Source organism: Fukomys damarensis, unplaced genomic scaffold (assembly GCF_012274545.1).
Source record: "Fukomys damarensis isolate Sample0158 unplaced genomic scaffold, DMR_v1.0_HiC HiC_scaffold_11, whole genome shotgun sequence".
NCBI classification, from domain to species: domain Eukaryota; kingdom Metazoa; phylum Chordata; class Mammalia; order Rodentia; family Bathyergidae; genus Fukomys; species Fukomys damarensis.
Genome location: NW_022900923.1, coordinates 1,044,582 through 1,071,007, shown reverse-complemented (window position 1 = coordinate 1,071,007; position 26,426 = coordinate 1,044,582). Strand labels below are relative to the sequence as shown.

The window sequence follows — 26,426 nt, the reverse complement described above, 5'->3', positions numbered from 1 at the left end:
ACACCCTGTCCAGCAACAGCCATCGCCCTGGGGAATCCCAGGTCCCACCACCCTGTTCCTCTCCTTTCCCCTCCTTCTTCCTTCCCTGTCTGCCTCCTCGCACTGGGAGCCCCTTGGGCTCTCCCGCCCTCTCCACTACTCTCATGGCAGCAGGAGCCAGAGGGACAGAGAGGATGGAAGGGCCACCTCTGGGCCCAGGCCCAGCTACTCAGCCTGCATCCCACAGGGCCCTGCTGCAGCAGGGGAGAAGGGCCCTCTCCCAACCAGTTAAAGACCGAACCTGGCCTGCCCCGGGCCAGATGGAAAGCAGCCCACAACAGACCCTCCTGCAGAGGCAGAGGGGCAGGATCTTTCCTCCAGTGCCCAGGCCTGAGAACCCAGGACCCTGTGGTGTAGAGATAGATGGAGCCAGTGGGCGAGGGCAGGGACAGCCTCTCCTCCTTCCCCAAAGCAGCACCACAGACTGGATCCCTCACGTGGTCTCTGTGCCGGCCCCGAGTCAGGTGTGGCCCAGCTTCCCCTCCGCCCCGGAATCTGCACACCACTCCTGACATCCCAGACGCCTCCGCCCTGCCTCCTGCCTCCCAGCTCTCATCTTGCTGGACAGAATCTGCACTCCAGGTCAGAAGCCAGAGCCCCCACAGCTTCATCCCCTCTGTCTGCCCTCCCCAGGTCCATCTCCCCCAGTGCCCACAGACTGAGGAGCCCAGAAAGGGACTTACGTCTGGAAAACATCACATTCAGAACCCTCTTGAGCTCATTGGCACCAATCTCAGAACCCTAGAAAGAGGCCAAGGGCTCGTGATGCGGGGCCTGACACAGAGCTTCCTGTTGACACATGGCCCCTGTGGCTCTCAAAGCATGTGACAGCTGTAGACCCCCATCCCCTCTGGGGCCCCGATGCCTGGCCAGGGCTGGGTGTTGGAGCATCAAGATCTGTACCCACCATAGCTGCCCCCTGTCCTTCCTGGCCGTGAGACAATGACTTGGGCTTCACTGCTCCCAAGGGCGGAGCCAGCTTGTGCTGCCCCAAGGCTTGGGCGGAGGGGGCTGGTTGGATCCTCCCTTCCCACACCCAGTGAGCCCTGTGCAGTCGCCGCTGCACCACCCCTGCCCCAAGCAACCAGCCAGGGCACGAGGCCACACTGGGCACCACATGGTCATCCTGACAGCAGCATTTAGGGCCCTGAGAAGCCTCCAGGGTAAACTGCGCGCCCTGTGCCAGTGGGAGGAGATGGGGTTTTCCCTCACCATGTGTCCTGATCCCGACCCCACCACAGAGCTTGGACCCCTCGGGGCAACAAGCCAGGGCACCTGTGTCTCCAAGCCCAGAGCCCAGGCTGATCAGTTGAGCCACGCCTGCCACACTGCGCAGTTCCGCCTCCGAGAGTCCCTACTTACAGAGCCGTCGGCCTGGCTCTCTTGGCGGAGGCTCATCACAGGGCCAACTTCCACAAGGAAGGCCTCCCACAGGACCCCGCTCCACCTTCCTCTTCCCAGGTCAGTTGGCACAGCCAGGCAGTGGCCTAGAGACCAGGGTTGCTGCCCCCAGCAGAGCAGGGTGAAGGCAGCCCAGGAGCTGGGGCCTAAGGGACACAGCCTTAGCCTCCCTGCCTGACCCAGGGAGTGAGGACCGGAGCCCACTCACCTTCCCCGAGAGCTCCTCACACAGTCTCCGGAGCTCCTGGTCCCCAGGGTCAACCTCCACGGGATGCAGCTGCGGGACGGCAGGGGCAGTGACCGAGGAGTGGGGGCTGGAGGTGAGAGCCATGCGTGCACTGCCTGAGCCAGGCCTTGGGTTTGGGGGTACACAGGACACCCAGCTCCCAGCCCCCGAGGGCTCCCACCCCAGTGGGCACACAGGGCCAGGCCCAGGAGCCTCTGGGTGACCCATCCTGCCCCTCTAGCTCCGTCCCTGAGTGGCACTGAGAGAACTGAATGACACTGCCATTGGGGTCTGGGCTGGGCCTGGGGACTCTGGGAGGGTCCACGTGTTCTGCACAGCAGAAGTCACCCCGGAATCAGGGTGGTGTTTATGCCCACATTCCCAGTGTTAGTCGCTTTCTCCACCAAGATCATGATGAAAAGCAGCCAAGAACGAGCCCAGGCCATGCAGCAGAGCCCAAAACCCCAGGCCCAGGGCTGCAACAGCTGTCACTGCCGACCAGATGTTGCCAGGGCTCCACCCACCGCCCCTGCTCCGCTCTGACATCAGCTCCCTGGGCCACGCCACAGGCAGCATGCACAGGAGCTCATGAGTGCCAGTCATGAAAATCACAGGCTGCTGCGAGGATGCCTCTGGCCCGGACTTTCCAGTAGGAGAACAGGTTCCATCCAAAATAAAATGGCCCAGGCCACCGCCACCTCACAGAGTAGAAACATCACAGCTGCTCGGGGCCTGCGAGGGTCCCAGGAGCCAGCCGCTGTCCCCAAAGTCCCTCCCCAAGTACAGACAAAAAGGCCAGGACCACCAGGCGACACAGGGCATGCGGCTCCGGCAGGACTGAGATTCGCACGTGGCGGGCTCTTGCAGGTCAACTGCCCGGCTCATTCATCCTCCCAGCTGTTCCATTGGTGGGGTTGGTGATGCCCCCGCAACAGAGGGAGAAACTGAGGCTTGAGACATAGGCAGGGCCCAAGAGCCCAGGGCCCACGAGTGCTGGAGCCGAGTCCAGGCTGCGTCTGCTGCTGCAGCCAGGGCCACAGGGTCCCGGCATCGACGGTGCATCCACCCCACCCTGTCAGCCAGAGCACCTGGGTCTGCCTGGTCAACAGACGAGGGGGGAACCAGCCTCTGCCCCCCTCCCGGCCTGGCCTGCATCCACTGCCACAGACAGAGCTGGTCGCTGACCCAGCACCAACGCAGGAGGTCAGGGGGAGCCCGCGGGGGGTGCTCGGCCCAGATCCCACACCAAGCTCTCCTCTGCCACCCGGCCATGCCCAGACCAAAAGCTGCGCTGTGCCTGCCTGGCTTCCACTGCCCTCCAGACCTCAGGAGACCAGGCCAGGCAGGGAGGGCCCGTCCCACAGGCCTCCTCTCCAGCGCCCGGAGCGTCCCTCCCTCCAGGTCCACCTGACAGATCGGGAGGAGTGAGGCACCCCCTGCCGCTGGGGGCGACCTCAGCCCTCGACAAGCACAAGCTTCACACATAAGCAGCAGGGGGAACAAACACTCACCTCGTGCGGGTTTCCAGCCACAACAGCTCCAATTTCCCTGCAACAGACAAGACGAGCAGACTGAGAAAGTATTCCGCAGAGCCCCTTGGTGTGCAGCCCACCCACCCGGGCCCTCCTGAGCCCAGGGCTTCAGCCTGGGTGCTGGGAGGTGGGGAGGGTCAGCCTGGCTCGCTGTGGGAGTGTTTGCTGGTGGTCCTGTGCTGGGACTCGAACCCAGGGCCTTCACACTGGGCTACATACCCAGTGCTTTATTTTTTGAGACAAGGTCTCACGAAGTGTTAAGCGGCCCGGGCTGGGCTTAAACTTGCGCTCCTCCCTCTGCAGCATCACGTGTATAGGATGTGTGGTGTCTCAGTCTGACTGTGTGCTCTGTGTGGTGTGTGGATGGTGTGTGCACAGTGAGCACACTGCTGTGTGCTGTAACCAGCTCTCCCACACACCCTTTGCCCGAGCCCCGATGGGCAGCGGCCCCCAGCCAGGCTCCCTCAGCCTGGCCCGCTGCTCAGAGCCCTGTATCCTGCAGGGGGGAGGGACCGGGTGGGGACATGGGAAGGACTGGGCCTGTGTTCCTGACGTGTTTGCCCTGTACAGGACGGCCTGGTGCGTGGACCCCACCGCCAGGAGAGACCGTGACGCACAGAGCCCGGGCCTTCTGCTCCGAGAACACGCGCAGGCAGAAGTCGCCGTCCTTGAAGGGCTCGAAGGTGGACGGCACCACCAGGTACTCGCCAGGTGGCAGCTGCACACGGCCCCACACCTCTCGCAGGTTAACATAGGTGTCCGAGCGCGCAGCCGGCTGGTGGCCACAGAAGAAGTCTCGGCCCAGGTGTGAGTCTGTGTGGCCCGCCAGCTGCAAAGAGAGCAGGTGGTCAGCTGCTCCTCCAGCCGGAAGACCGGGCCCAGGGCTCTGACCATCCTGCAGTCCACGTATGGCTGATAGCTGAGTTTTCCCTGCTGAGAGCCAGGAGGCCAAGGGGACTGTCCAGACTCAGCAAGTGTCCACTGTCATGGGCTCTTTGGCAGTGACCTTGGCTGACCTTGACTGTGCATCGGAGCCAAACTGGGCCCTCTGAGCCCTGAGCCTGGAGCCTCGAATGGGCCCGGTTTCATCTCTCCAAGCCCAGACTGCGCTGTGTCCTGGTGTGGCCCTGAGCCCAGGGCACACTGAGGCTGGAGAGGACAGCCTGCTCCTCAGCAAAAGCCAGCAGGAGGACCACTGTCCTGCCCCGGGAAGGTGCTGGGGGGTGAGAGGCTTTGGCTCAGAGGAGGCTGGCAGCCCGCCAGGGGAGGGGAAGGGCTGCCACGCCCTGCCCAGGGCTGTGGAGAAGCCCACAGAGGCAGCAGACTGATGCACACTGGTGCGGCCCTGTTGCTGCTTGGTGAGGACCCTGGGCTTTGTGTCCCTGACAATCGCCATCCTGACCCCAGATGGTGGGCAGGTGAGGCCCAGATACAAGCCCATGTACCTGCTGCCTGAAGGCCACCCCAGGCAGGGTCCCAGGGAGCAGAGCAGAGCCACCACCCTGCCTGGCCCGGGCTCCACAGGACTCAGGTGACCCAGGAAGAACTTCCACCCAGGTAGGGCTCGGCCAGCACGGCCAATGTCGTCCCCTCCCCTGCAGGTGACAGCCAAGGAGAGACCCCAACCAGAGGAATCCCGGTTCTCACACCCCAGGTGGGGAGGCTGCGGGGCCCAGGCGACACTCAGTGAGGAGAGGGGAGCAGGCACCCAGGAGCCCCAGACTCAGAGCCAGAGCCGGATCGAGGACAGCGAGCTGCACCCCAACAGGCCGGGCTGGGTGCTGGACCAAGGGCCCTGGCCCTGCAGAGGCACAGGCCGCTTCCCCAGACTCATCCTCTCCTCCCTCCAAAACAAACACCGCATCTGTGAGAAGCAGGCCGAGGGAAGCTGAGGCAGGACAGATCCACCACTCCTAGCAGCAGGCCTGGCCCTAGCAGAGGAAGCCAAGAGTACAGTTCTCAGCCATGGCTGCGCATGGAGGGAGTCACCTGGATCATTTACAAACCCGTTCCTGGTGCCCAGTCCTCACATCAGGCGGGGAGCAGCCTGGGTGGCACTGGGAGCTTGAAGGCTGCCCGACTGCAGCCAAGTCAGCGGGGGGTCGCTGGCCAGCACGGCCCCCGCCCTGCACCAGTGCGGCCACCAGCAAGGCCCAGCACTGCCAGGGAAACACCAGGCATGGGCCGGCCTGGTCCTGGCCCATCTTACCCTGGGAGGTCCTCTCCACCACACAGCACTCACATACCTCCTTGGGGACCTGAGGGGCAGAGACGAGAGCCACATTCACAGATGGCCTGTGCCCAGGGCGGGGCTCGTGCCCTGGCCGGAACCCTGCCCGTGGGCGCTGGGACCAGGGCAGAAGGAGGGTTCTACTCTGCTTGTTCTCAGCTATATAATCTCCAGGACCCCTGCTCTTCGAGGGCAGTGTGCGTGGGCGCTGGCAGACAGCGGAGGTCTCTGCAGACCAGCAGACAGCTGTGGCCAGGGTGGGGGCCTCCCTGGAGCTGGCATCCCTCCTGCCTATGGCCATGCTGAGTGGTCCCAGCCCAGCCGGACCCCACACCAGCCTGCAGACTCTTCTGGGATGTTTCCATGGGAATATGGGGGTGAGAGTGTAGAATCTCTAGAGCTCCAGCTGCTCCGGATTCCTCAGATACTCCCTACCCCCAGATACTCCCTACACCTCAGATACTCCTGATAACTTCAGATCCTCCCTAGGCTCACCCCCTTAACCTGACTTTAAACCTTCAATTCAGAAACATCATACCCTAAACTATGTCCCTGGCCACAAGAAAGAGCCCAGATCACAGATACTGAGTATTTCACAAGCTGCTATAGCTTGGTGTCTAGAAAATAATGTGCTTTGTGTATTATTCCTGAGAGTAACACACACACCGTGCCCCACAGATCTATTGTGAGCGAGCACTTTGCTGACTGGCCATGTCTGAGGATGAAGCCTAACTCTACGCTCTCCAGTCTCCACTCACGGCCGGCTGTCTGTGGTGCCCCTACCTCCACCGCCCCCTCCACCTCTGAACCCCGCTCCACTTTCAAAGTCCTGACGGTCTCCTGAGGGAGGCTGAGGTCCCACCCAGCGTTGGTCCGTTTCACGGTGGGAGGGCCCTGTGCTGGTTCCCAGCTCAGATGGGGAGCCCCTGAGGGCCGCGGCCAAATATAATGCCTGTGTCCAGCTTCTCCTCCCCGCCAGAACCCCACAGAAGCTCCCGTGTGCAACCAGGGCCTCCTCACAGGGTCCTCGGCTTTGTTTTTCACATTGGGGGGACAGGAGAGCCGTGGGGTGCGGTGGAGCATGTTCATCCACAGATCTTGGTCTCCCCGCCCACCCCACCCCACTCAGCCCATGGCCCCGGAGCAATGAGCCTCAGGCAGGGCAGCAGGAGCAGGACTTGGCTTCCACTCACGATGCCTTTGCGGGCACTAATCTACAAGCATTCATTTATGCCAAGATGCTGGGGCTGCAGCAAGCTCTTTGTCTCCTGATGAGAATTGTATTTTTCCCAAGAAATTCTTTTTCTCTTTTTGGTACCAGGGATCAAACTTAGGACCTTGCACTTCTGAGGCAGGCGGTGGAACCACTGAGCTAAATCTCGGCCCAAGAAATTCATTTCAAACAAAAGTGTAGAGAAGGCACTGGGACCTCTCTGGAGCTCATTGTGAGGAGTGTTGTCTGAATAAGCGAGCAGACTCCAATCTGCTGGCCAGAAGCAGGCTGCCCTGGAGCCATGAGGCCTTTGCCCTGAGCCGCACCCCTTCCTCACTGAGCCCGGGCCGGGCTCACACTTGCAGTTGTCCTGCTTCAGCCTTTCCGGGGTCTGGATTGATTGTGAGGCTGAGCCCACGAGGGGTGGACAGCAGGACAGACTGCACCCTGAGTCAGGGCCACCTCCGCTTCAGCCCAGAGACACGGCGTGAGGGGGATCGAGGCCCAGCGCGTCCGGGCCGGGTGGGAGGAAGGTGCCTTACCCTCCACCCACAGCACCTCGTCCTGCGACGCTGGCATCTCTGACAAGCCTGACACAGAGCCAGCGAGACAGGAAGAGCTCAGCCGGCTGCAGCTGGTAAGAAGGGGTCTCCCTGGGGTCCGGCCTGGGGGCTCCGAGCAGCAGGTGACAGGAGCACTGAGCAGGGAGGGCTCGCGGAGAGCCGACCACATACCTGATAGATGGCAAAGCCTATGCTCAGCAGGCCCTGGCCCAGCCGCCGCCTCCTCCGCCGGTCCTTCTGCATCAGCCCCAAAAGCGCAGTGCAGCAGGGCTCCCCCACGCCCTCCTCCTGGTCCTCGTCCGCCTCACCCAGGTGGATTTTGAACTGGGGATTGGTCCAGTACGTGGCTGGAGTGGCCGGCAACGGTGGGGGTGGGGGAGGGAAGATGAAACGAAAGAACAAAACAGAAGCTTGGTCACCCAAGGAAAGCAAGCCTCTGCCCCTCCTGGGTCCACCAGGAGCCCAGACTGCCTGGCTGGGGACATGTGCAACCCTTCCGTCCCAGGACTGCCTGCGCTGCTTTGGGAAGCAGCCCCTGACCTCCCTGGGAGGCAGAGTCACTGCCATCTCCTTGTTCTTGGCTCCTGGATGAAGGGAAGTGCATCCCTGGGGACAGAGGGAACAGTCCTGGCCGCAGGGCTCGGCCCACAGGTGGAGCCATCTGATGTCACAGGTTCTCCCTCCCACAGGTCCTCAGCCCAAGAACCCCAAGAGTAGATCTTGTCCATCGGGCTTGGGGCCTGGGCCGCAGTGTTGTGGGCCCTGATGAGACCCCCACTCTCAAGGCCAGTCATCCATGGGGCGAGGAGCACAGCCGTCCAGACACTGCTGCCCCACGGGCTATGGATAGGCCTGCCTCGGCTTCAGATGCCGTTTGTTTTATTTGTTCTGTTTGGTTTGGTTTGGTATCAGGGATCAAACGTGGGACCTTGCACTTGAGAGGCAGGCGGTGGCACCACTGAGCTAAATCCCCGGCCTGAGAGGCTGTTTTAAAATCATCTCCCAGGATGGAGGGTCACCACCAAGCGCAAGAATCCAGACACCCAAGGGCACACAGTAGCGGCGTGGCCCAGCCCAGCAGCAGAGCGGAATCAGACAAGGGGACCGAAGGGTGTCTGCTTGCTGGGCCACAGCAGCTCTGCATCCATGGGACGGGAGGCACTGTGTGCTTGGCTTGGATCTGTCTTTGAGGGGATGAGTTTTCATGTCCTCAAAGTGAAATGACAACGGCACTCCAATGCCGCAGGAGCCAGCTGCCACTTTTCTTCCTAGCAGTAGAGCTGCTTATTCAATTCTTCCTGCCCAGAGCCTCCATTTGCAGATGGTTTATTAAGGCACAAATGTACAGATTTCAGAACGGATTCAGGAGACAGAAAGCTGGGGGACCCTGCATTCCTATGCTATTACTAAAGGGCCAGAACCTCCACTTCTGCCAGGGGACTGGACTCCATGCAGAGGCTGGGCCTGCAGTTCCCAGCTCAGCATGGCCTGTTTCTAAGAGCCCACTGGAGTGAACAGGACCTCATTTCTCCCAAATGCAACCTGACTGCAGCCATAAAAATAACACACCCCACCGGTGTGTGCCAAGGTCCTACATGCTCCGTGCACCAGGCACACAGGCCCAGAAGGTGGGGAGTGGGCGTCATCTCCTGTCTTAGGGCCCAGAAACGAAGCTCAAACTGGGGGAAAGAAATGCTGCTCCCAGCCCTCAGTCTGTCATGCTAAGCACAGACCCCTTGCAAGGCCGAATTCTGGGGTCTGCAGCCAGGAGTGGGAACTCTGGATGCGGGGGGCTTGTCCAGACCCAGGACTGTGCCCCAAGGGGTTTAGGGAGGAAGCCACTCCTGCAGGGCCCCACACCGGGAGGAGTGACCCGGCCACGCTCCCATGTGACAGTAGGTCAATCAGCCCAAATCAGCACAGAGATGCAGGCAGGGCACAGGCGGGAAGGAGGCGGAGACACCAGGCTTTTCGTTCCTGTGGCTCCACGAAGGGCCGTTTTTGGGGTTCCTCCACCAGGAACTGCAGCAAGAGCGACCTGGGAGGAGCCCGCCACGCACACAGAAGCGGTCTCTGGGATGGGAGGTGGCAGCTAGCTCCCGACGGTCCCTCCGTGGGGCCACACTCGTGCCGGCTCCGCCCCCGCCCCGCCCCCATCGCTGACCCGGAAGCAGATGATGCAGCTCTGCAGGGCGGGCGTCTGCGGTCCCCAAGCGTCACCCGCATCCACCAGCCACAGCCCAGCACTCAGTGGGCTGGATGGGGTGGCAAAGCCAGGAGAAGAGCAGGCCCCAGGCGGGAGCCAGTCAGGCTCGGCAGGAAGAACAGGGCCTCGGGGCCAGGCCGGGTGGCACAAGCGGTGATTGGAACCCACATCAGGCCCAGTGGGGCTGCAGCAGGAGCAGGGTCGCAGGCTCAGGGCGGTCACCCTGAGGTCCAGTCCTCGGCCCCTGGAGGACACGCTGGCGCCGGCACCTCACCCGGGTAGTTCTGGCAGCCCCCGGCGGTGGCACCCCTTGCCCAGCGGCCGTGGAACAGCACCAGGCTCCACTTGTGAGCTTCCTCGCTGCTCAAGGAGTCCGGGGACAGGTTGCAAATCTCCAGGCGTGAGAACTGCACCAGGAAGTCGGAAAAGGACATCCTGACAGCGAGAGAAACTGAGGCTGAGAGGACAGACAGGCTGCTCCTGGGCAGCTGGAAGGGGATGGGCGGTGGCCAGGTCACCCACCAACGTCTCGGTCGGTACCATGTCGCCCTCCAGGGAGACCGGACTGCCTGCCCACTTCACAGGGCAAATGCTCACCAGAACTCGCCGTCCTCTGCCTTCTGGTCCAGCTCTTCCCTCTGCCTGGGGTCGATGCGGCTCCACTCCGGTGCCCTGGGGAGGAATGGACAGAGGCAGTAGTGGGATGGGGCTGCAGTAGTGGGGACCTGAGGCTGACCCGGGGCTGTCGAGAGGGGATGAGGCTGAATATGGCCAGAGCACCCAGCCCCGAGGGCGGGATGGGGACCTGGGTCGGGCCGAGGCCTGCGCTGGGCGTCTGAGCAGCGCTGGACTTGGGGACAGTCCACGTCCTGAGCCCGCAGGGAGAACGGTCGGCCCGGTTTGTGGCAGCTTCCCTGAGGGGACCCTGTGTGGCCTCCTGCTTGTCCTGCTCCCTGCCCAGCTCACCCAGTGTCTGAATAACTGAGAGGTGTGGAGATCCCAGCCCTGGTTACAGTCAGCAGTCAGTGCCGGGCCAGCCCCTTTCCTGCCTGTGGATAGGGCAGCCCAAGCCCCAGCCACTTTCTGCCCACAGCTGGCCTCTTGGCCCCCAGGAAGCCAGGATCCTTGAGGCTTTTTAAATTCTCTGCTACTGGAGATTGAACCCCGGACCTTCACACAAAGCCGCATCCCCAGCCCTTTTTAGTTTTGAGACGGTCTAAATTGCAAAGCTGCCAGGCTGATCTGGAACTTGTGATCCTCCTGCCTCAGCCTCCTTCAGTGCTGGGATTACAGGTGTGCACCACCACTCCTGGCTCTCAGGGCTTTTTTATTTTGTTTTTTTGATTTGTTTTGTTTTTTGAGACAGGGTCTCACTATGCAGTTGAGATTGACCTGGAACTCACTTTGTAGCCCAGGCTGGTCTCAAACTCAGTGATCCTACTGCCTCAGCCTCCCAAGTGCTGGGATTACAGGCGTGCACCACCACTCCCAGTTAGGGCTTCTTTAACTCATTCTAATAAGACCTAATTTCAGGATATGCTTGTTATAAACAGATTAGAAGACATGTCAGAATTCCAGATCCAGCCTATCTCCCACTTGGTTTTTTCAGATATAAAATATAAAACAGCAGGATCTAGCTGCGCTTGGGGTCTCCTCGGGGTTGCGGGGTTCACCAGTGGCCACTGCTGGCGTTGCTGACGCCTCGCTAGTCCCCATTGTGCAGCTAGGTGGAGCTGAGCTTTCTCTGCATGGTGGAAATCGAGAGCGGGCACAGTGGTTGGGGACGTGAGCCCTGAGACTGCCCTGCCGTCATGACCAGTGCCCACCCATTGGGCCAGGGTATGAACCCCGCTCCTCTCTGCCCCTGGCCCAGACCCCGTCTCCTCAGGAGGGCAGTTTCCTCCTACTGCACAGGTCCAGCTTGGGGAGGCACCGGCGCTGGTGCAGGTGGTGTGGAAGGAGCAACCTGGGACTTCAGAACCTGTGGGGTGGCGGGAGGAAGCAAGCAGGCCCCGCAGGGCTTCTGGCCTCTCACAGACAGGGCAGAGGCTGGAGTCAAAGCCTTGCATGAAGCTTCTGTTCACCGGCGCCCACTGTGACCTGGGCCCCTCCTGGGCGCGACCTACTCGTCACTCCAGGCTCCCGTCCACTCCACCTGGCCCCATGGGTTCCGTAGTCGGATCAGTTGCTCCAGGCGGCCGCTGAAGTCCACCTGCGGTGACAGAGAGGCCTCTGAAGCCAGCCGGGTGCCCTGCCCAGGCCCCCAGACACCACACTTGCTTCCTTCGCTGGCTGCTTTCAGCTGCAGCCAAGCCCTGCTTGTCATCATGTCTCTGAATACGAGAAGAGCGAGTCTAGCATGGAACCAGGCGGTCTGCTCCGCTCAGACTCCTGTCTTGACTCGTGTGGCATTGGGGTGGGATGCAGGGGCCACTCGGCCACATCTCCCCCTCTTCTCATCTTTTATTCGAGGCAGCCCCACTCGGTGGCCCGGCTGGGCTTGAGCTCAGGACCCCTCCCCAATCCCGCTGGCAGCTGTCTGGGGTGCTCAGACCTGAGTTGAAGGGACCTGTTATGAGCGCCCTCCAGAGGGCACCAGTGGCACTGCAGCCAGTGTGTGGCGTGTGTGCTGAGCTGCGGCTTAGCGTGCACCGCGACACCACCTGGCCTGCACTGGGGAGGCCCACTGATGCGGTCCAGTTCTCGGAAGCCTGAGATCCAGAACTCGGTCCTACAAGAAGACCTGGGAGGAGTGGGGTCACCCACAGCCCTCGTGTCCCTCAGAGCCCCGCGGGGACTTTGACTCCCACTGAGGCCAGCCTGGGGAATGCTCAAGCCTCAGGCCCCGGGAGCCCAGCACCCCTGCAGGGTGGGTCAGGGCTCTGGGCTCGGTGGGCTCTGCCTCTTGGACAGCAGAGGTAAGGCAGCAGCCTGCAAGGGAGTCCAGCCCCTCCGGATGCACTGCCCACCCAGCTGTGCAGCCGCCAGCCTCAGACCCTGGCCTGGATCGCAAGTCTTTGCTTCATACATTACCCCATCCCCACCCCGGGGTCCTCATCCAGGAAAAAAGGGGCCCAGACAATGTCCTGTGCAGCTCAGTGCACACTCAGGCCACCTGCGCCTTCACACACACACACACACCTGTGCACACACACACGATGGTCTGGTCTGTTCGGTCTGCGCTCTGAACTCCCCCATCATGCCCCAGCCCAGCATTTACACAAGCACATTCAGCTCACAATTATGGGGATGACTTGATTAGAGAAACACACTTGTGAGAGACAATGAGTGTGCACTGAGTATCCACACGACCCTAGTAAGTCAAAGGGCTGAGATGCCATGGGGACCCAGCACAAGCATCTCCCAGTCCCGGGCCTGTCTGTAGCCTGTTTACCCACTCATACAGTGTGTCTTTCCACTGTAAGCCCCTTAAATCCTTCTGGGAAGTACACAGAACCTGGAAGTAAAAATAATGAGCTACAGCTCACGCTTCCCACCTGCCTTACAGATGCAAACCCCGCCCACCTCCTCGGTATTTCCAGCCCTGAAAGTGGGGTGGGGATTTACCTTTCCTGTCCTGCTGAATCCGTGGGCTTCTACCCTGCGTCCACCACCACCACCACCACCCACCCCCCGTGAGTGTGGACAGACCCTGACCGGCTCAGCACTTGCTCGAGGTCAGAGCCAGGGCTGACACCCAGAGGTCCAGCCACCCAGCGCCGAGGGACAGGAGGACCTTGGTCAGGGCAGGAGCTGCCTGCACACCTGTGGGCAGCCAGCAGTGGTGCCAGCATGCAGGGAGCTGGAGGCCACAGAACCTCTTCTGAAGGAGCCCTGTGTCCCCCCTGGGCACCCAGCCTTATGCCAGCCGTGTCCCCTTCCTTTCTCGGGTGGTTTTACCTCTTCCACCCCAGTGACGGAGTACGCGTGGCTCTTCACCAGCTTCTGGTGGGTGAAGGCTTCAGTTTCAGCCGCGCTGGAGACCTGAGTCAGAAGCGATCGCCAGAGTCACCGACTCAGCCTCTTTGGGGCCGGCCCTGCTGCACCTCGAAAGGACACAGCCAAGGACCCGGCAGGAGGGCCATTCTGGGCGGTGACAAGTGGCTGGGCAGGGCTGCGTGGCCACAGACCCTGGAGCCCTCTGGCCTGTCCCCAACCCTTCCCCCACACTGGGGACTCAGGGCTGTGTCCACTCACATCAATGGAGCAGCCCAGCAGAGACCCTGCACGCAGGGCCTTCCGGATGAGGCGGTACAGGTTGGCCGGTGGCTTCCGCAGGTCATAAGACTCTGAGATGCCACCCGTGAAGTCCTCGAAGCCCTCCACAGTGGAGCCTCCGGCCAGAGCCTCATAAGAACCGTTGAGCCTGTGGAGAAGAAGTGGCAGCTCCTGGGCTACCACAGCCCTTTGAGGGACTGCGGGCGGGGAGGGCTGGTGTGAGGGCCCAGGGTCTATGTCAGGGACCTTTGCTGCTTCACACGGCCACAGCTGGCAGGCACAGCAGGGGCCGGAGACCCTCACTCCAGCCTGGGAGTGCTCTGACAAGCCCAGGATTCCTGGAGCACGGAGCCATGAGAAGGAGCCCATGGAGCTTGTGCCTACCTAAGGCCGTGCATTTCCTTCTTCATTCGCCTAGAAACTCACTTTGTGCCGAGAACCTGCCTGGGGAGAGCAGGGTCCTCGGCCACCCTAGGGGGACACAACAGGCCCTCTGCATCCGCCCAGGGCCCATGACCTCTGTCGCAGAGGGCGCCTTTTCTCCACCCAGCAGGTGTGGGTGCAGGAAGGCCCTGAGGCGTGTGGCTGGGTGTGGGAGTCCTTGGGCCGGCGGCACTCACTTGGCGTAGGCCTTCTCCAGCAGCGCGCTCCAGAACTCCGAGCCCTCGGCCGAGTGCAGGAACAGCAGCTCCCCATCCTTGGTGGGCAGCCTGTCGTCCACCACCACCTCCACCCACTCGCCATACTGCCAGAACTGTGGGCGGGGACGGGCGGTCACACGGGGACACAGAAGCCTGCAGGCCAGGTGTGGGGACCCTGCTGCTGCAGTCTGGGGCAGGCGGGGGTCTGGGCCTCACTGATTCACAAGGGCAGATGCGCGGGGACGAGGAAGCCCCTAGAGCCTCCCGGCCTCCGAGCTGTGGACAGAGGCCCGGACCAGTGTGGCCCGGAAGCACGGGCGGTGACCAGACGAACATCTCTGACCCTGGTCCAGGCCATCGCTGGGTGGGAAGAGTGGGGTGGGTGACAGCAAGGCTACGGGAGTGGCTCTTAGTGCCCACCGCGGTCCCAGGGTCGCTCAGGGCAGCTGCTGGGCCCACACCAAAGCTGACTCCCGAAGACCTGGGGGCCTGAGGTACAGAAAGTGGGGACGAGGGCCATGTAGGGGCCACACCTGGAAATGGAAGATGCCTGCATAGTTCTCCTGGAAGCTCTGGTTCCCCGGCACCACACGGGACAGCAGCTTTTCGTTCAGGGTCAGAGAGGCAATAGCCGCCAGGAGCCAGCAGTCGCCTGCGAGGGCCAGGCAGAGGGTCAGGACCGGCTGCCGGGTCTCCCCACTCTCCCGGTCCCCAGCATCTCCATCTGTCTCCGCCTGCTCTCGCTGCCGCAGCAGAACGCCTGAGACCTGCTCACGTGTAGAGAGCGGAGATGCATCGCTCACCACTCTGGAGGCCTCGGAGCTCAGCAGAGCTGGGCGCGGCTGCTCTCCACACCAGCATGGGCCTGGCCGTCCTCCCCATTGGGAGAGTGGAGCCAGAGGAGCGGCCACTGACGCCACTCACAGGGTGGAGCCCTTCTTCCCCTTCTAGGCTCTGCCTCCACGCACCACACAGGTCTCAGCACCCACACAGGAGTCTGCACACGTGCCACACAGCCACGCCACAGCCTCCCTCAGTCAGGCAGCCTGTGCCCTGAGGCACGGCCAGAGCTGCTCACCCAGCAGGGGAAGCTCTCTGCCACCCCCTTTCCTGCCTCCTGGCTCTCACGCAGTGGCACCATGCAAGGAACGTGGCTTTCGTCACTTGAGCGCACAGTGGCATCACGAGGTCCCAGCAGCCCAGGTGAGGTGTTTTTCCATAACTCAGAGAGCAGCCCTCAGAGAAGCTGCTGGTCACACCTGAGAACAGGTGGCCTGGCTGCCACAGCTGGAGTGAGATAAGACAGTGGGCCTGGCCACAAAGCCACACACAAAGAAAGAGGCTTGTAGGGCTTCTGATCAGACTGTCCATACCACTGCCACTCACAGTGGGAGGAGCAGGGCTGGTGGGAGGTGCAGGGGACAGGGAGAGCCATTCCTAGAGAGCAGCCACTCTCCTGAGAGAGCCACCATCCTCTTGACAGCCCGCCCAACCTACCAGTCTCACAGCTGATAAACATCCCCAGTTGTCTCAGTGGTGACAGCCACGGCCAAACCACCTCCACAGGAAAGCGGTTCTGAGCCCGGGCCACCTGGGTAGGACCAAGAGGTAAGAGAAGCAGGGGGACTTTCTCTGCCTCCCCCTGTGGAGACCGAGCTGGCAGCCCCGTGCCCCACAGAGTGGACAGGACATGCAGGGAGCCCTCCAATAACACTGGTCTGTGGACACCTGCCAGCGCTGCAGAGCTTAGCATGGGAGTTGGGTCCAGGCTGCCCCGGAAGGGAGCAGCCTTCATCAGAACTAGAGGGGCAGTTGGAGAGGCCCCAGGGTGACAGCACTGCCCACTGGTGAGGGAGACCTTGTGCCCAGGCTGAAGCACTCGTGACCAAGCAGGAGCCCCACTGCTGCGACCTTGGCCATGGGCCTAGTGGAGGAGGGCGAAGGGGAACCCAGCAGTCGGCATCTCTGGGCTGTGTGGAGATCCCAGGAGGCAAGGTCCTATCTGAGACAGGGTGCATCTTGGAACAGCAAGAGAGAGGGGACGCCAGAGCCACTGGGGCTGACCACAGCGAGGGCCCGACCTCCCATGCGGGAAGCCCACCCTGCCCTGGCACACTGAGTCAGGAGGGACATGCGCCTTCCGAGCCCTGGCTGGACACCGCACAACAGCAGCAATGACTCGCCAGCCACACCGGGGTTGCACCGGGGTCTGTGACACCAGGGTCCGTGACAGCGGGGACACGGCAGGTGCTCACTAATCAGTCCCCATGCCAAGGAGCTGAGGTGGAGCCTTCAGGGGACACCAGCCTCCAGGGAGGGTCAGAGGAGACTGCCTGCTGGACCTGGGAGCTCAGGGACCGCGGCCTCCCAAGGCCTCGTCCAGCTGCCCTGACCCAGGCTGCCTGCTGCAGACACCAGCACACCGGACAGCACTGCGGGGGTGGGGGTGCTGTCCGGTGGCTCCAGGGCCACCACAAATCCAGGGGCTAGGGGTAAACTCTAGTGCCAGGCCAGGGAAACTGAGGAAGGGAGTCCCAGGAGGAAGGAGAGGATGGCGCTGGAAGTGGAGAGGGACACAGCTGCAGCCCCACGCGAACAGCAGTGGGGCCCGCGAGCAGCACGCAGGCGGCAGTGCGGAGTCACCCAGACAGGGAGGAGAGGAGACGCATCACTGACCACTCCTGCACTCACCCAGGACCTGTGGAGCCCGCCCGCCCTGCCGTGAGCCCTGCCGAGCACTGCGGCACCCTCCCTGCACCCCGGGCTCCCGCGCCGCTCCCCCAGGCACCAAGCCAGACCCTGCCGGAGCAGCCTGCGGCAGCTGACGCACACCATTCGCACAGCACGAACACCCGCACAGAACACAGGAGCCGGAAACTCCACGCACAGCTGGGACTGAGCAAACTTCCTGCCAGGAGGAAGTGGGACCCTGAGGCTTCCCACGGGCCGCATCCTGAGCCGGCGCTGGTGCTGATGTCAGGATGGTGGCCTTGCTGACGGCTGGGCCACCCCTGCACATCTGGTGGACTCAGTGTGGTCCCTGCAGGCCCTGCAGGCTGTGCCAGTGGGGTACCCTCTGTTCCCCATGTGGCTGCCAGCTCCAGGAGCAGAGCTAAAGCGAGACACTGGACGTCCCGCCCCTCCTGTGCTCAGCCGGGCGCCTGGCTCCAGCTTGCGTGGCCTTCAGGGTCCCCAGGACTCCCGAGTTCTCCTGCTCCCGAGAGCCACATCACCCCCATGCTACACCGTGCAGGAGGGGTGGCTCGGCCGTGTCCCTGCCCGATGTCCCCCAAGTCCGGTCCTCGTAGAATCATTTTGTGTCACCCTCCACCCCAGGCCTCAGGGAGCACGGCTGGCCGGAGGGGACCCTCGTCTGTCACTCTCCAGCACTGGGTGGAGGAGCACCTGGAGCCAGGGTGAGAGGAAAGAGGCCCAGCCTTGCCCTTAGACCCCAGAAACAACATGGGTGTGGGGCTCAGGCCTGGTGTTCAGGTCCCCAGAGCCTGCACACCTGCCAGGTCCCCGGCCCTGGGACTTGGGTTTTCATGTGTAAAATGGGTTGGTGCCTCTCAGCTATTGTACAGCAGCAGCATTTGATACTGAGCAAAAACGGAACTGATTTGTACCAGGAGAAGCGCTTCACGGGAGAGCACACAGATGCGTGACTGGCTGGAGAGGGACGGGAGGGACGGTGCCCCCAGAACCACGATCCAGTGAGAGACTTGCCAGGACTTGCAGAACAAGACCTCCCGCAGGTGGACATGAGGGTGAGGTTTCCAGTGTCTCCCTTTAGCTCTGCTCCTGGAGCTGGCAGCCACATGGGGGCTCGGCACGGGATAATGACACAGTGGCAGCTCCCGGTGTGTGCTCACTGTGCCGCAAGTGTACCTCGGCGTGCACTCCTCTTATAAAAGCAATCTGTCACCAAGCTCTGCGTGTGTGGTGCGCAGCAGCTCGCCCGTCCCCTGCCTCCTGCCTCTCTGTGGTGTCAGGGCCACATTGACGGTCCAGCCTACGCGTGGCTGGCGGGACTGCCCTGCAGCCCCATCCCAGGCTTCTCAGAGCTGACCTCCATCGTTAGGGGCCTGAGACCTCGCGCGCTGTCCCCACTGGTGGGGGGCGTTGGGACGTGAGAATAGCACACACGTTGTCTGTGTATCTGCAGCCACGGCGCTTGCCAGCCATCCTGAGTACCCTTATGAGCGTGCCCCCCTCTGGCTCCCCAGGACTCAACAGGAAGAGACAGAGACCCCAGTGGGCACACAGGGACGCATGCAGAGCTGGGAGCCACACAGGCGGGCTGTGGACAGCCGCTTGCACCCACGGCCTGGAGAAGGGCAGGCGAGGACAGTGGGCGGGGCCCAGGTCAGAGCCAGCGGAAGGGGGGCTGGCAGTATAACTCCCTGGGGCTGACTGCACCCCCTGCCCGGCCAGAGAAACTCGGTGCAGGCTCAGATCTCAGGCTGTCACCGTGCAGCCCCGGGAGAGGCTCTGAGGCCGCTAGGTGAGGAAGCTCCTCACCCACAGCAGCACCTCCTGGGTCCCTTGCCTGCAACCACGGTCCCAGAGGTGGCCCTGGCAGGCGCCGCTGCCCACCTCCTCCCAGCACCCCCACCCACCCTGCCCCACTGCAGCCTGCTCTGCACCTCCTTCCACCCCAGCCTCCTTTGTTAACAGAGCTCGTGCCCTGCATGCACAACAAATCCTGCCACAGTGGGATTCCAGGGAGGCACTCCGGTGGCGACAGAGGCCAGGTCCCAGCTCCTCCCGTCACCCCCCAGAGCCCCAGGTTCCCACAGGCCCACTTCAGCCCACACACACTCGGCACAGGCAAGGTGCATGCTGGGTGCCCACTTGCTGACGGGCACAGCAGAGACTGGGCAGTCCTGTGACCGCCCCAGATTGGACGGGCAGTGCTGGGCCAGTATGAGGCCCTGAGAGGCCAAGGTTGCTGTGCCCTGAGAAGCACAGAAGCCCATGCAGCCCCTCCTCAGCACAGCGCGGTGTGTCCTGCAGCGTGGTCCCTCTCCTGCCCACCCGCCCTCTGACCTGCCTCCATAGCGGCATCTGGCACGGTGCCATGGCACAGCGGCTGCTGCTTCCAGGCTGTTATGAAGATAAACGTGAGATGAGGCGGGTACGGAGCTGTGTACATCTCATGATAAGCTCTTGCCCCAACACAGCCCACATGCAGGATCGGCTGTCTACACCTGCAGGAGACAAAGGCCAGCGGGGTGGCTGCCTAGGCCTGCGAGTCCTTTACAATTTCCATCCCAGCTCAGGCAATTTAGCAGCTTAGCCAGAATGTGTCTCAAAACAAAAAACAAAAAGGGGCCCAGATATGGCTCAGTGTGAAGGCCCCAAGTTCATCCTCGTGCCTCAGAACAAAAAGAGAAAACAGAAGTGATGGTGAGTGTGGGGAGGGCGCTTCCCTGTGCCCCAGAGTCTGGCTGACCAGGTGGGGCTGCCACCTGCTTCAAGCACACCCCCGCCCACCCAGGCCGTACTGGTGCCGCCATGGCCCCAGGCCTTGGGCTGTCGGATCTGGGGGGACATGCTGGGCTCTGCTCCCTGATCCTCCCATGTCTCCCAATTTTAGTTTTATTCCCAGACAGCTCTGCAAACGCACCATCCCCTCAACACGGTTGCCACAGCCTCCTGTCCCCCAGGTCTGACTGGAGGGGACCCTCTCTGTCCCCCAGGTCTGACTGTAAGGGACTCTCTCTCTCTCCAAACGGCCACCATGCTGGACCTGTGATTAGGAGGTGACAGAAAGAAGCAAAATGACCAAGGCACAAAAGCATCCACGAGTCTGTGATCAGACGTCCTCCACTGGACACCAAGGACACTGGCACCTGCCACCCCGCTGGCCGCCACGCAGACACAATGCACACTGGCTGCCCAAGGCCACGATGGTGTGACTGCAGTGTCCCCTCAGTCAGTCCAGTTGGAACTTGATCCCCAGTGCAGCAGAACTGGGGGAACAGAGCCCAAGAGTGCCGCAGACCCCCCAATCTGTGGTATCTCTTGGCCTCTGGAGCCTAAGAGCCTGGGTCTCTGCTGCGTGTGGCACCCAGTCTGCAGGGTCATGGTGACATGAATGGATGGGACAGTGGCACCGGGTCCCAGGTGGGGCGTTGTGAGCCAGGGGGAGGGACACCGGGATCCGCCCAACCTCAGAGAGCTGGGCAGGGCGAAGTGGCACCTGGAGAAGAGGGGACGGCCACAGCACTGGGACCAACCAGTTCCTGGAAAGAGGGAGCTCTGGGCACCAGGGACAGACCCTTGGGGAAACTAAGGGGCGCTGCACGGTCAGCAGAGGGTGAGGCTGCCACCCGCCATCTGGGCCAGTGTCAGCTCACTCTCGAGGCATGGCAACAGCTGTGGGGATGATGTAAGTGCAGTGGGAGGAAAGAAAATAGCCCCGCCATTTCCTGTACCATTTTTCAAGGGAATATGCTCCTCCAGCCTTTCCAGCAAACTGCTAAGGAACAGGGGCTTGCATTGTTGCAGCTCCTTCCGTGGCCAGCCGGCCTCAGTCATGAGGGTGTCTGGGAAATAATACACCCCTGCCATCCCCACCCTCACAGTCACCAGGCAAGCTGCTCCCGGTTCCCATGGCGACCCAGGAGGGAACCCCGGATCCAAGGGCTGACGCAGGCAGTCAGTAACAGCAAATCTGCCCAAGGACAGTCCTGGGCTAGGGGGCCCCTGTGGGCTTCCCAGAGCTGCAGGGGGCCCCAGAGAGTTAACAAGTTCCAAAAACAGGACTGAGTAGGAGCGGTCAAAGGCCATCTTGGAATCAGAGAAGTGGAGAGAAAACAGAAAAAAGAAAGAAAACTTTGCCACTGAGGGACTTAGATTTTTCAGTTTCTCAGAATTGTGCACGAAACACTGCCAGCCAATCCACGTCTGATTCCTGCTGTTGAGAAGAAATTACTCTCGACAGCAGGAAACTGCCTTGGGACCTCCTGCCCAGCCCCAGGCCCAGCCTTACGTCAGAACCTAATGCTATTTGGAGGGAATTTTTTCTTAGTGGATTCTAGGACTGGAATTGATTCACCAGAAGGGAAATCACCAAGTAAACAGGTTGGTGGCTCTGTAAACACATCTCAGCGCCATCTGCAGGGCAAGGGGCTCAGAATGGAGGGTTTAATTACCGTGCCCTTGGAAGGGAGAAGAAGACCAAACTCCAGAGACAGGGCCTGGGAGAGTGGAAAGGTGGGCGTGAGGCTCAGTCAGTGCCAGCCAGGGTCCAGCACTGTGCGTGCTGGATGCCCCGATGATGGCTGCAGAGAGCACAGTGCCCCCAGCCCGTGTGGGGACCCTGTGGCTTCCCAATGGACACAGGGTCCTCCAAGAACATCCAACAGTAGGCAGGTGACGAGGTCTCGCCCTCCAACCCCCTGCACCCCGAGGTGGGGTGAAGTGCGCTCGGCCAGGGCCTGGGACAGAGCCCAGCGTCTGCACGCTGGGCAGCTTAGGCACAGACATGAGAGCAGAGGGGGAAACAGTAAGACTCTAGGTGCCGGAGGGGTTCAGCCACGTTCACGGCGTCAGTGTTCCTCCTGGGAGCAGGTGGCAGCCAGCAGGAGCCTGGGGAGATGGGACTGGAGGGTGGGGGCGGCAGCAGCGGGCGCTTGCAGGGTCACCCTGCTCCGTGGGCACAGCCCTGGCCTGTGGGTGGCTTGGATGTTCAAACGAGGAGCCTGCCTGTAAAAATCTAGACTTCTGGCTTCTCTGAAACAGCTGGGAATCTGCTGAGAATTCCTGTGTCTCCTCCTACAAGTACTCACCGAGCATCTGCCTGTGCCAAGGATGACACAGGGCCCTGAAGATACAACCAGGAGAAAGTAAGTCCCAGACGTAACGGGGCTCACCTTAGTGAGGAAGACAGGCACAATAAGGGCACAGCAGGACACGGTGAATGCCAGAGAACAAGTAGGATGAGGGGCAGGAGCAGGAAGCCCAGTGGCCCCGCCACGGCCTGGCCCCCAAGACCAGCACAGGTACAACGGAGTGCGGCGGCCCCTGCCTCCCTACAGGGCAGAGGCTGGGGCCACGGCCGGAGGGTCAGAGACCAAGGCTTAGGCCAGGTGGCCGGCAGCAACCACATAGCCATCCTCGGGCCCACAGAGGGCACAGAGTGGGTCTTGAGGCAGGCAGGAGGAAGGGGCAGAGCAAGTAGAGGACCCCAGGGAACAGCACGAGGCTGGACCCCAGTGTGACCTCACAAGGTGACCGTGGGTAGAGGGAGCTCTGTGGGACAGACCGTGCGTGGGCCTTGCATGGGGTGCACAGTGGCCCATGGCCACTGGAAACAGCACAGAGAGCAAGGGGAGGTGACAGAGCTCACGGGGCAAGGGACGGCATGGAGAGAGCAGTGCTGCAGAGGCCAGGAGGGGGCTTTGTCTCCATCTGTCACCTCGGGTCCCACCCCAGTGAGCTGGGTTTTTCCTGTGGCCTCTGTACTGCAGACACTGGCTGTCTCTGGGGCGGGATGGTAGGGTTGACCTGTGGGCGCATTGCAGGGGTATAGGGCAGGAAAGGCCAGGGCTGCCCCAGCTCCAGCCATCTCCACCTCCTCTTGGTCAGTGACGTCCCCAGAGCCAGCACACGGCCTGTCCTGAGGACGATGCCATCTCCAGGAGGCCCAGATGGCTGCTTTCTGCTCAGCTACAGGACAGAGCCCGGGGCCTGGCCTGGAGCGGGCCTTCGGTGGGGCTTGTGGCCACTGATTCTCCCGGCAGCGCAGATCGTGTCTTCCCGTGGGCAGGGCCTGACCAGGCAGGCTCTCAGGACCGTTTTATCAGAGGACTCTGGTTGCATCGCTTGTACGGAGGCAAAGAGCACTGTGCCCCCACAGGGCCTGGGCGCCCCAGAAAAGTCCCAGCGGTGGTAGAATCAGCTGGGGCAGCAGGACTGGCATTTGGCCTCCCCACCTTTGTTTTCTGTCTCCAAGGAAAGCCGGCTGCTGGGCTCTGTGTGAGCACAGAGCCGAGGGCCCATCGGTCTGGGACGCAGGCTGGCTGAGCAGGGACAGCAGAGGGGGTGCTCAGCACTCCGCCCTCCTGAGTAGCCAGCAGCCTCACACGGGGACCAGGGAGCCTTGCTGGAGATCTGTCCACACAACACAAGGGACCTGAGCGGTTCCAAAGAACCACGGCCTTTGCACAGCCAGACGGAAGGCTCTCGGGCTCTCCTGGGTGAACAGGCGCACAGGGCAGTGGAGACTGGCGGTGTGGATGGAGCCCTGGCCCCAGAAAGGCGGGAGCCAGAACACGCACGTGGGCATTGGCTGGGATTGGCACAGAGAAGCAGAGGAAGAGCTTCGGACAGCTCAGCAGCCGGGTGGGGCAGAGGGGACAGCACTTCCTCCGCTGCACACTTTCTGTTGTTTTCAGGTCTCAACAATGTATATTCAAAATAATAAAAATAGAACTCTATGAAATAGGCATCTTCCTCATTACTTAGGTCAACTGTTAAAAACCACACGATGTTTTAAAAGCACATCCTAGAGGGGCCTGCCTGTCCCTCATCCTGCAGTGGCCCTGAAAGCTGGCAGCAGGCGGCCCTCACCACCACACCGCGACTCCTCAGACCACCTCACCTGGCCCCACCTGCGGGCCACACAGCCGCTGGACCAGGGCAGCCGCCTCCCTCTCCAAGGCTGCAGCAGAGCACGGGCGCCTGCCTTTCTGCCCGCTCAGCTCCTCTACTCTGCCCGCCGCACATGCGAACCTCAGCTGGTCCCAGAGCCCAGGGCTCCACTTCACACCGCCTCACAGTCTCCATGACAATGCACCAGCCTCCTCAGGAGCCTGCACACCTGCCTCCAGAAGGTGAGACAGAACCTGTCCGAAGTCACAGCAGCCTTGCAGCACTGTGACCGGCACCTGAGCCGGGCTGAGCTGGGTGACACCAATGGGCCCTCACTCACTCACCCCAGAGCAGCCAGGCCCTCCCACCAGGCCAGGGCAGGCTGTGGCTGGGGGTGCAGCACCCCAAATGCTTGCAGGGCTTAATGGCCCTGCTCCACCCAGTCTGAGCTCTGGCAGAGGTGGATTTGCGGGCTCATTAAAGATGACAGCATGGGAAGCGTTCAGAAGAAAATGCCCTGCTATTTTCAGACTCATGATGGTTCCCAGTAGCTGAGGAGAAAGGTTTTCCTGGCTGGAACAAGGAGGAAGCAGGAGGGGAGCTGTGGAGAACAGAAGTCTACGGGCTGGCGTGGGTGCCGGGGTCTTTGTTCTGCTGGTTTCCACGAGCAGGGTTTGCGTCTGCTCGGCCTCTCTCTCCCGGTCCGTACTGCAGCTGTCACTGGACAGCGGTTTCACTTCAGTACTGGGCTGTCCGTATTATAAGAGCTGTCTCACCCCTGAGGCTTCCGGAGCAAAAGCGAATCTGCCATCCAGGAAAGCCTGAGTCTCAGACCACGGAGACTGGAACCCACAGAGCCAGGGTGCAGTCGCACCTGACTGAGCTCCACAGGGTCTGAGAGGCTGCGGAGGGTTTGCCTGTGCATTGCTCTGGTGCTGGACATGGCACCCAGGGAGGGCTGGGCGCAGGGCCACACACTCCACTGCTGATCGGCTCTGATTCCTAGTGCCCCACCCACAGAAGGGAGGCCAGAGAGGAGACCTTCGTTTGTTGCTAACTGCAAAGGACCTGCCTGGCGGTCCAAGCCATACAGATGCAGCCAAGCTGCAGGGAACCGCGTCTGCCACAGGAGACGGCGTGGCGTGTTATCACTATGTGTGGAACCCTGGCTGCCCCCAGCAGAAGGGGCAGCTGTCTCCTGCCATCCTGGCCTTCAGTCTCACAAAAAAGCCTTCTTCGGCAGCCAGGTCCAGCCACTGCCTAGGCCACTGCTCACCACACCCACCGCCCGTGCCCACAGCAAACAGGACTCCCGTGACTCACCGAGATCGCCCTGGCGGACGTCTGTGCGTGTGGCTCCACCAACGATGAACTGAGGACTGGGACACAGCTCCTGGAAGAATTGGACTAGCCAGAGTCCCAAGGCGTTGGGGTGGCCGGGTGGCCAGAGAGGAGACATGGCGAGCTCTGGCCCAGGTCTGGAAGAGGCCGGGGAGGCCATGTCCTGGGCAGAAACGCACGTTTCTGGGACTCTGAGCCCCAGGAGTGGAGACCCACCTGGAGTGGCTCAGCCCAGGACCAGCCCAGGCCCCGCGAGACCTGGCTCTGTCACCTGTGTACTGTGTGGGTGCGGAGTGGGGTGGGGAAGTAGGAGAAAGAGAAGGCGATAACAATGTGATAGTGTGGCCTGCCTGTGCACACGACACCCTATGTACACAGGGGAGGAACCGGCGTGGGCCGTGACCTGTACCGGGAAGCCCCGTGTCCAGCACGCACGTGGCCCTGATACCATCGCTGTCTGACCTGCACTTCCGGCGACACCCAAAGCAGCCCATGCCCTGTGGCTCTGCGGGGCACAGCAAGGTACCTAGGGACTTTCTCCTCCTTCTGTTCACCCAGCGAGGAGTCACCGAGTCCCCATTCTGTCTGCAAGGGGATCCCACAGTCTTGCAGGCCCCCGCCCTGCGTGGCCCTCACTCAAGCCCCCCCTTCTCCTCACCGTGGGCCGCTTCCACACGATGCCTTGAGTCTGGGGGGAGCCGGGTCCCAGCTCCTTGTAGCCCAACGCTGATGGACATGCTGGGAACTCCGGATCCTTAAACAGCACCCCAGAGTCCAGGCACTGCCGCCTCAGCACCTCGAAGTCCTGGCCCAAGCACTTCACTGCATTCTGGTAGGAGCCGAGCCCTTCAGCAGCCGCCCTCTGCCTGCACACGCCTGCCGCCTGGGCCGCCATGACCACTCGAGGGAGGAAGGTGGCTCTGGGACCCGCACCCCTGGGAAGGAGCTATGAGGCTGCGGGAGGGAGGCGGAGCAGGCACCAGCAGCCCCGGGCCCTGCTGCAGTCACTGCCAGGTCAAACACACGCCCACGGTGCCCCACCTGCCGCCACCTCTGCAGACAGGAGGCTGGGAGCCTGCGGGGCCATCCCTGCCGTCAGCCCAGAAACCCACAGCCTCTGGGGCCCCCAGCTCTGAAGGCCAACACCTGGCACTGGCCCCTAGCTGAGATGAGAAGCTGTGTTCTTCTTTTCGGTACTGGAGATTGAACCCAAAGT

The 26,426-nt window shown here is 61.9% G+C and overlaps 1 protein-coding gene across 1 annotated transcript in view; it reads right to left on the bottom strand.

Moving 5' to 3' along the window:
* Nucleotides 1–26,105, bottom strand: part of Capn8 (calpain 8) — a 29,683-nt gene extending 3,578 nt beyond the window's left edge. Inside the window, exons 1-15 of the mRNA XM_010642456.2 lie at nt 25,869–26,105; nt 25,193–25,262; nt 14,803–14,921; nt 14,249–14,382; nt 13,608–13,776; nt 13,311–13,394; nt 11,537–11,622; nt 10,008–10,082; nt 9,685–9,845; nt 7,376–7,551; nt 5,445–5,456; nt 3,816–4,027; nt 3,178–3,214; nt 1,649–1,717; nt 723–780 (exon numbers count right to left, since the gene is read on the bottom strand). Of these exons, the coding sequence (XP_010640758.1) occupies nt 723–780; nt 1,649–1,717; nt 3,178–3,214; nt 3,816–4,027; nt 5,445–5,456; nt 7,376–7,551; nt 9,685–9,845; nt 10,008–10,082; nt 11,537–11,622; nt 13,311–13,394; nt 13,608–13,776; nt 14,249–14,382; nt 14,803–14,921; nt 25,193–25,262; nt 25,869–26,105 (1,699 nt within the window). The remainder of the gene's footprint in view (nt 1–722; nt 781–1,648; nt 1,718–3,177; nt 3,215–3,815; nt 4,028–5,444; nt 5,457–7,375; nt 7,552–9,684; nt 9,846–10,007; nt 10,083–11,536; nt 11,623–13,310; nt 13,395–13,607; nt 13,777–14,248; nt 14,383–14,802; nt 14,922–25,192; nt 25,263–25,868) is intronic.
* Between the last annotated feature and the right edge of the window lie 321 nt (nt 26,106–26,426).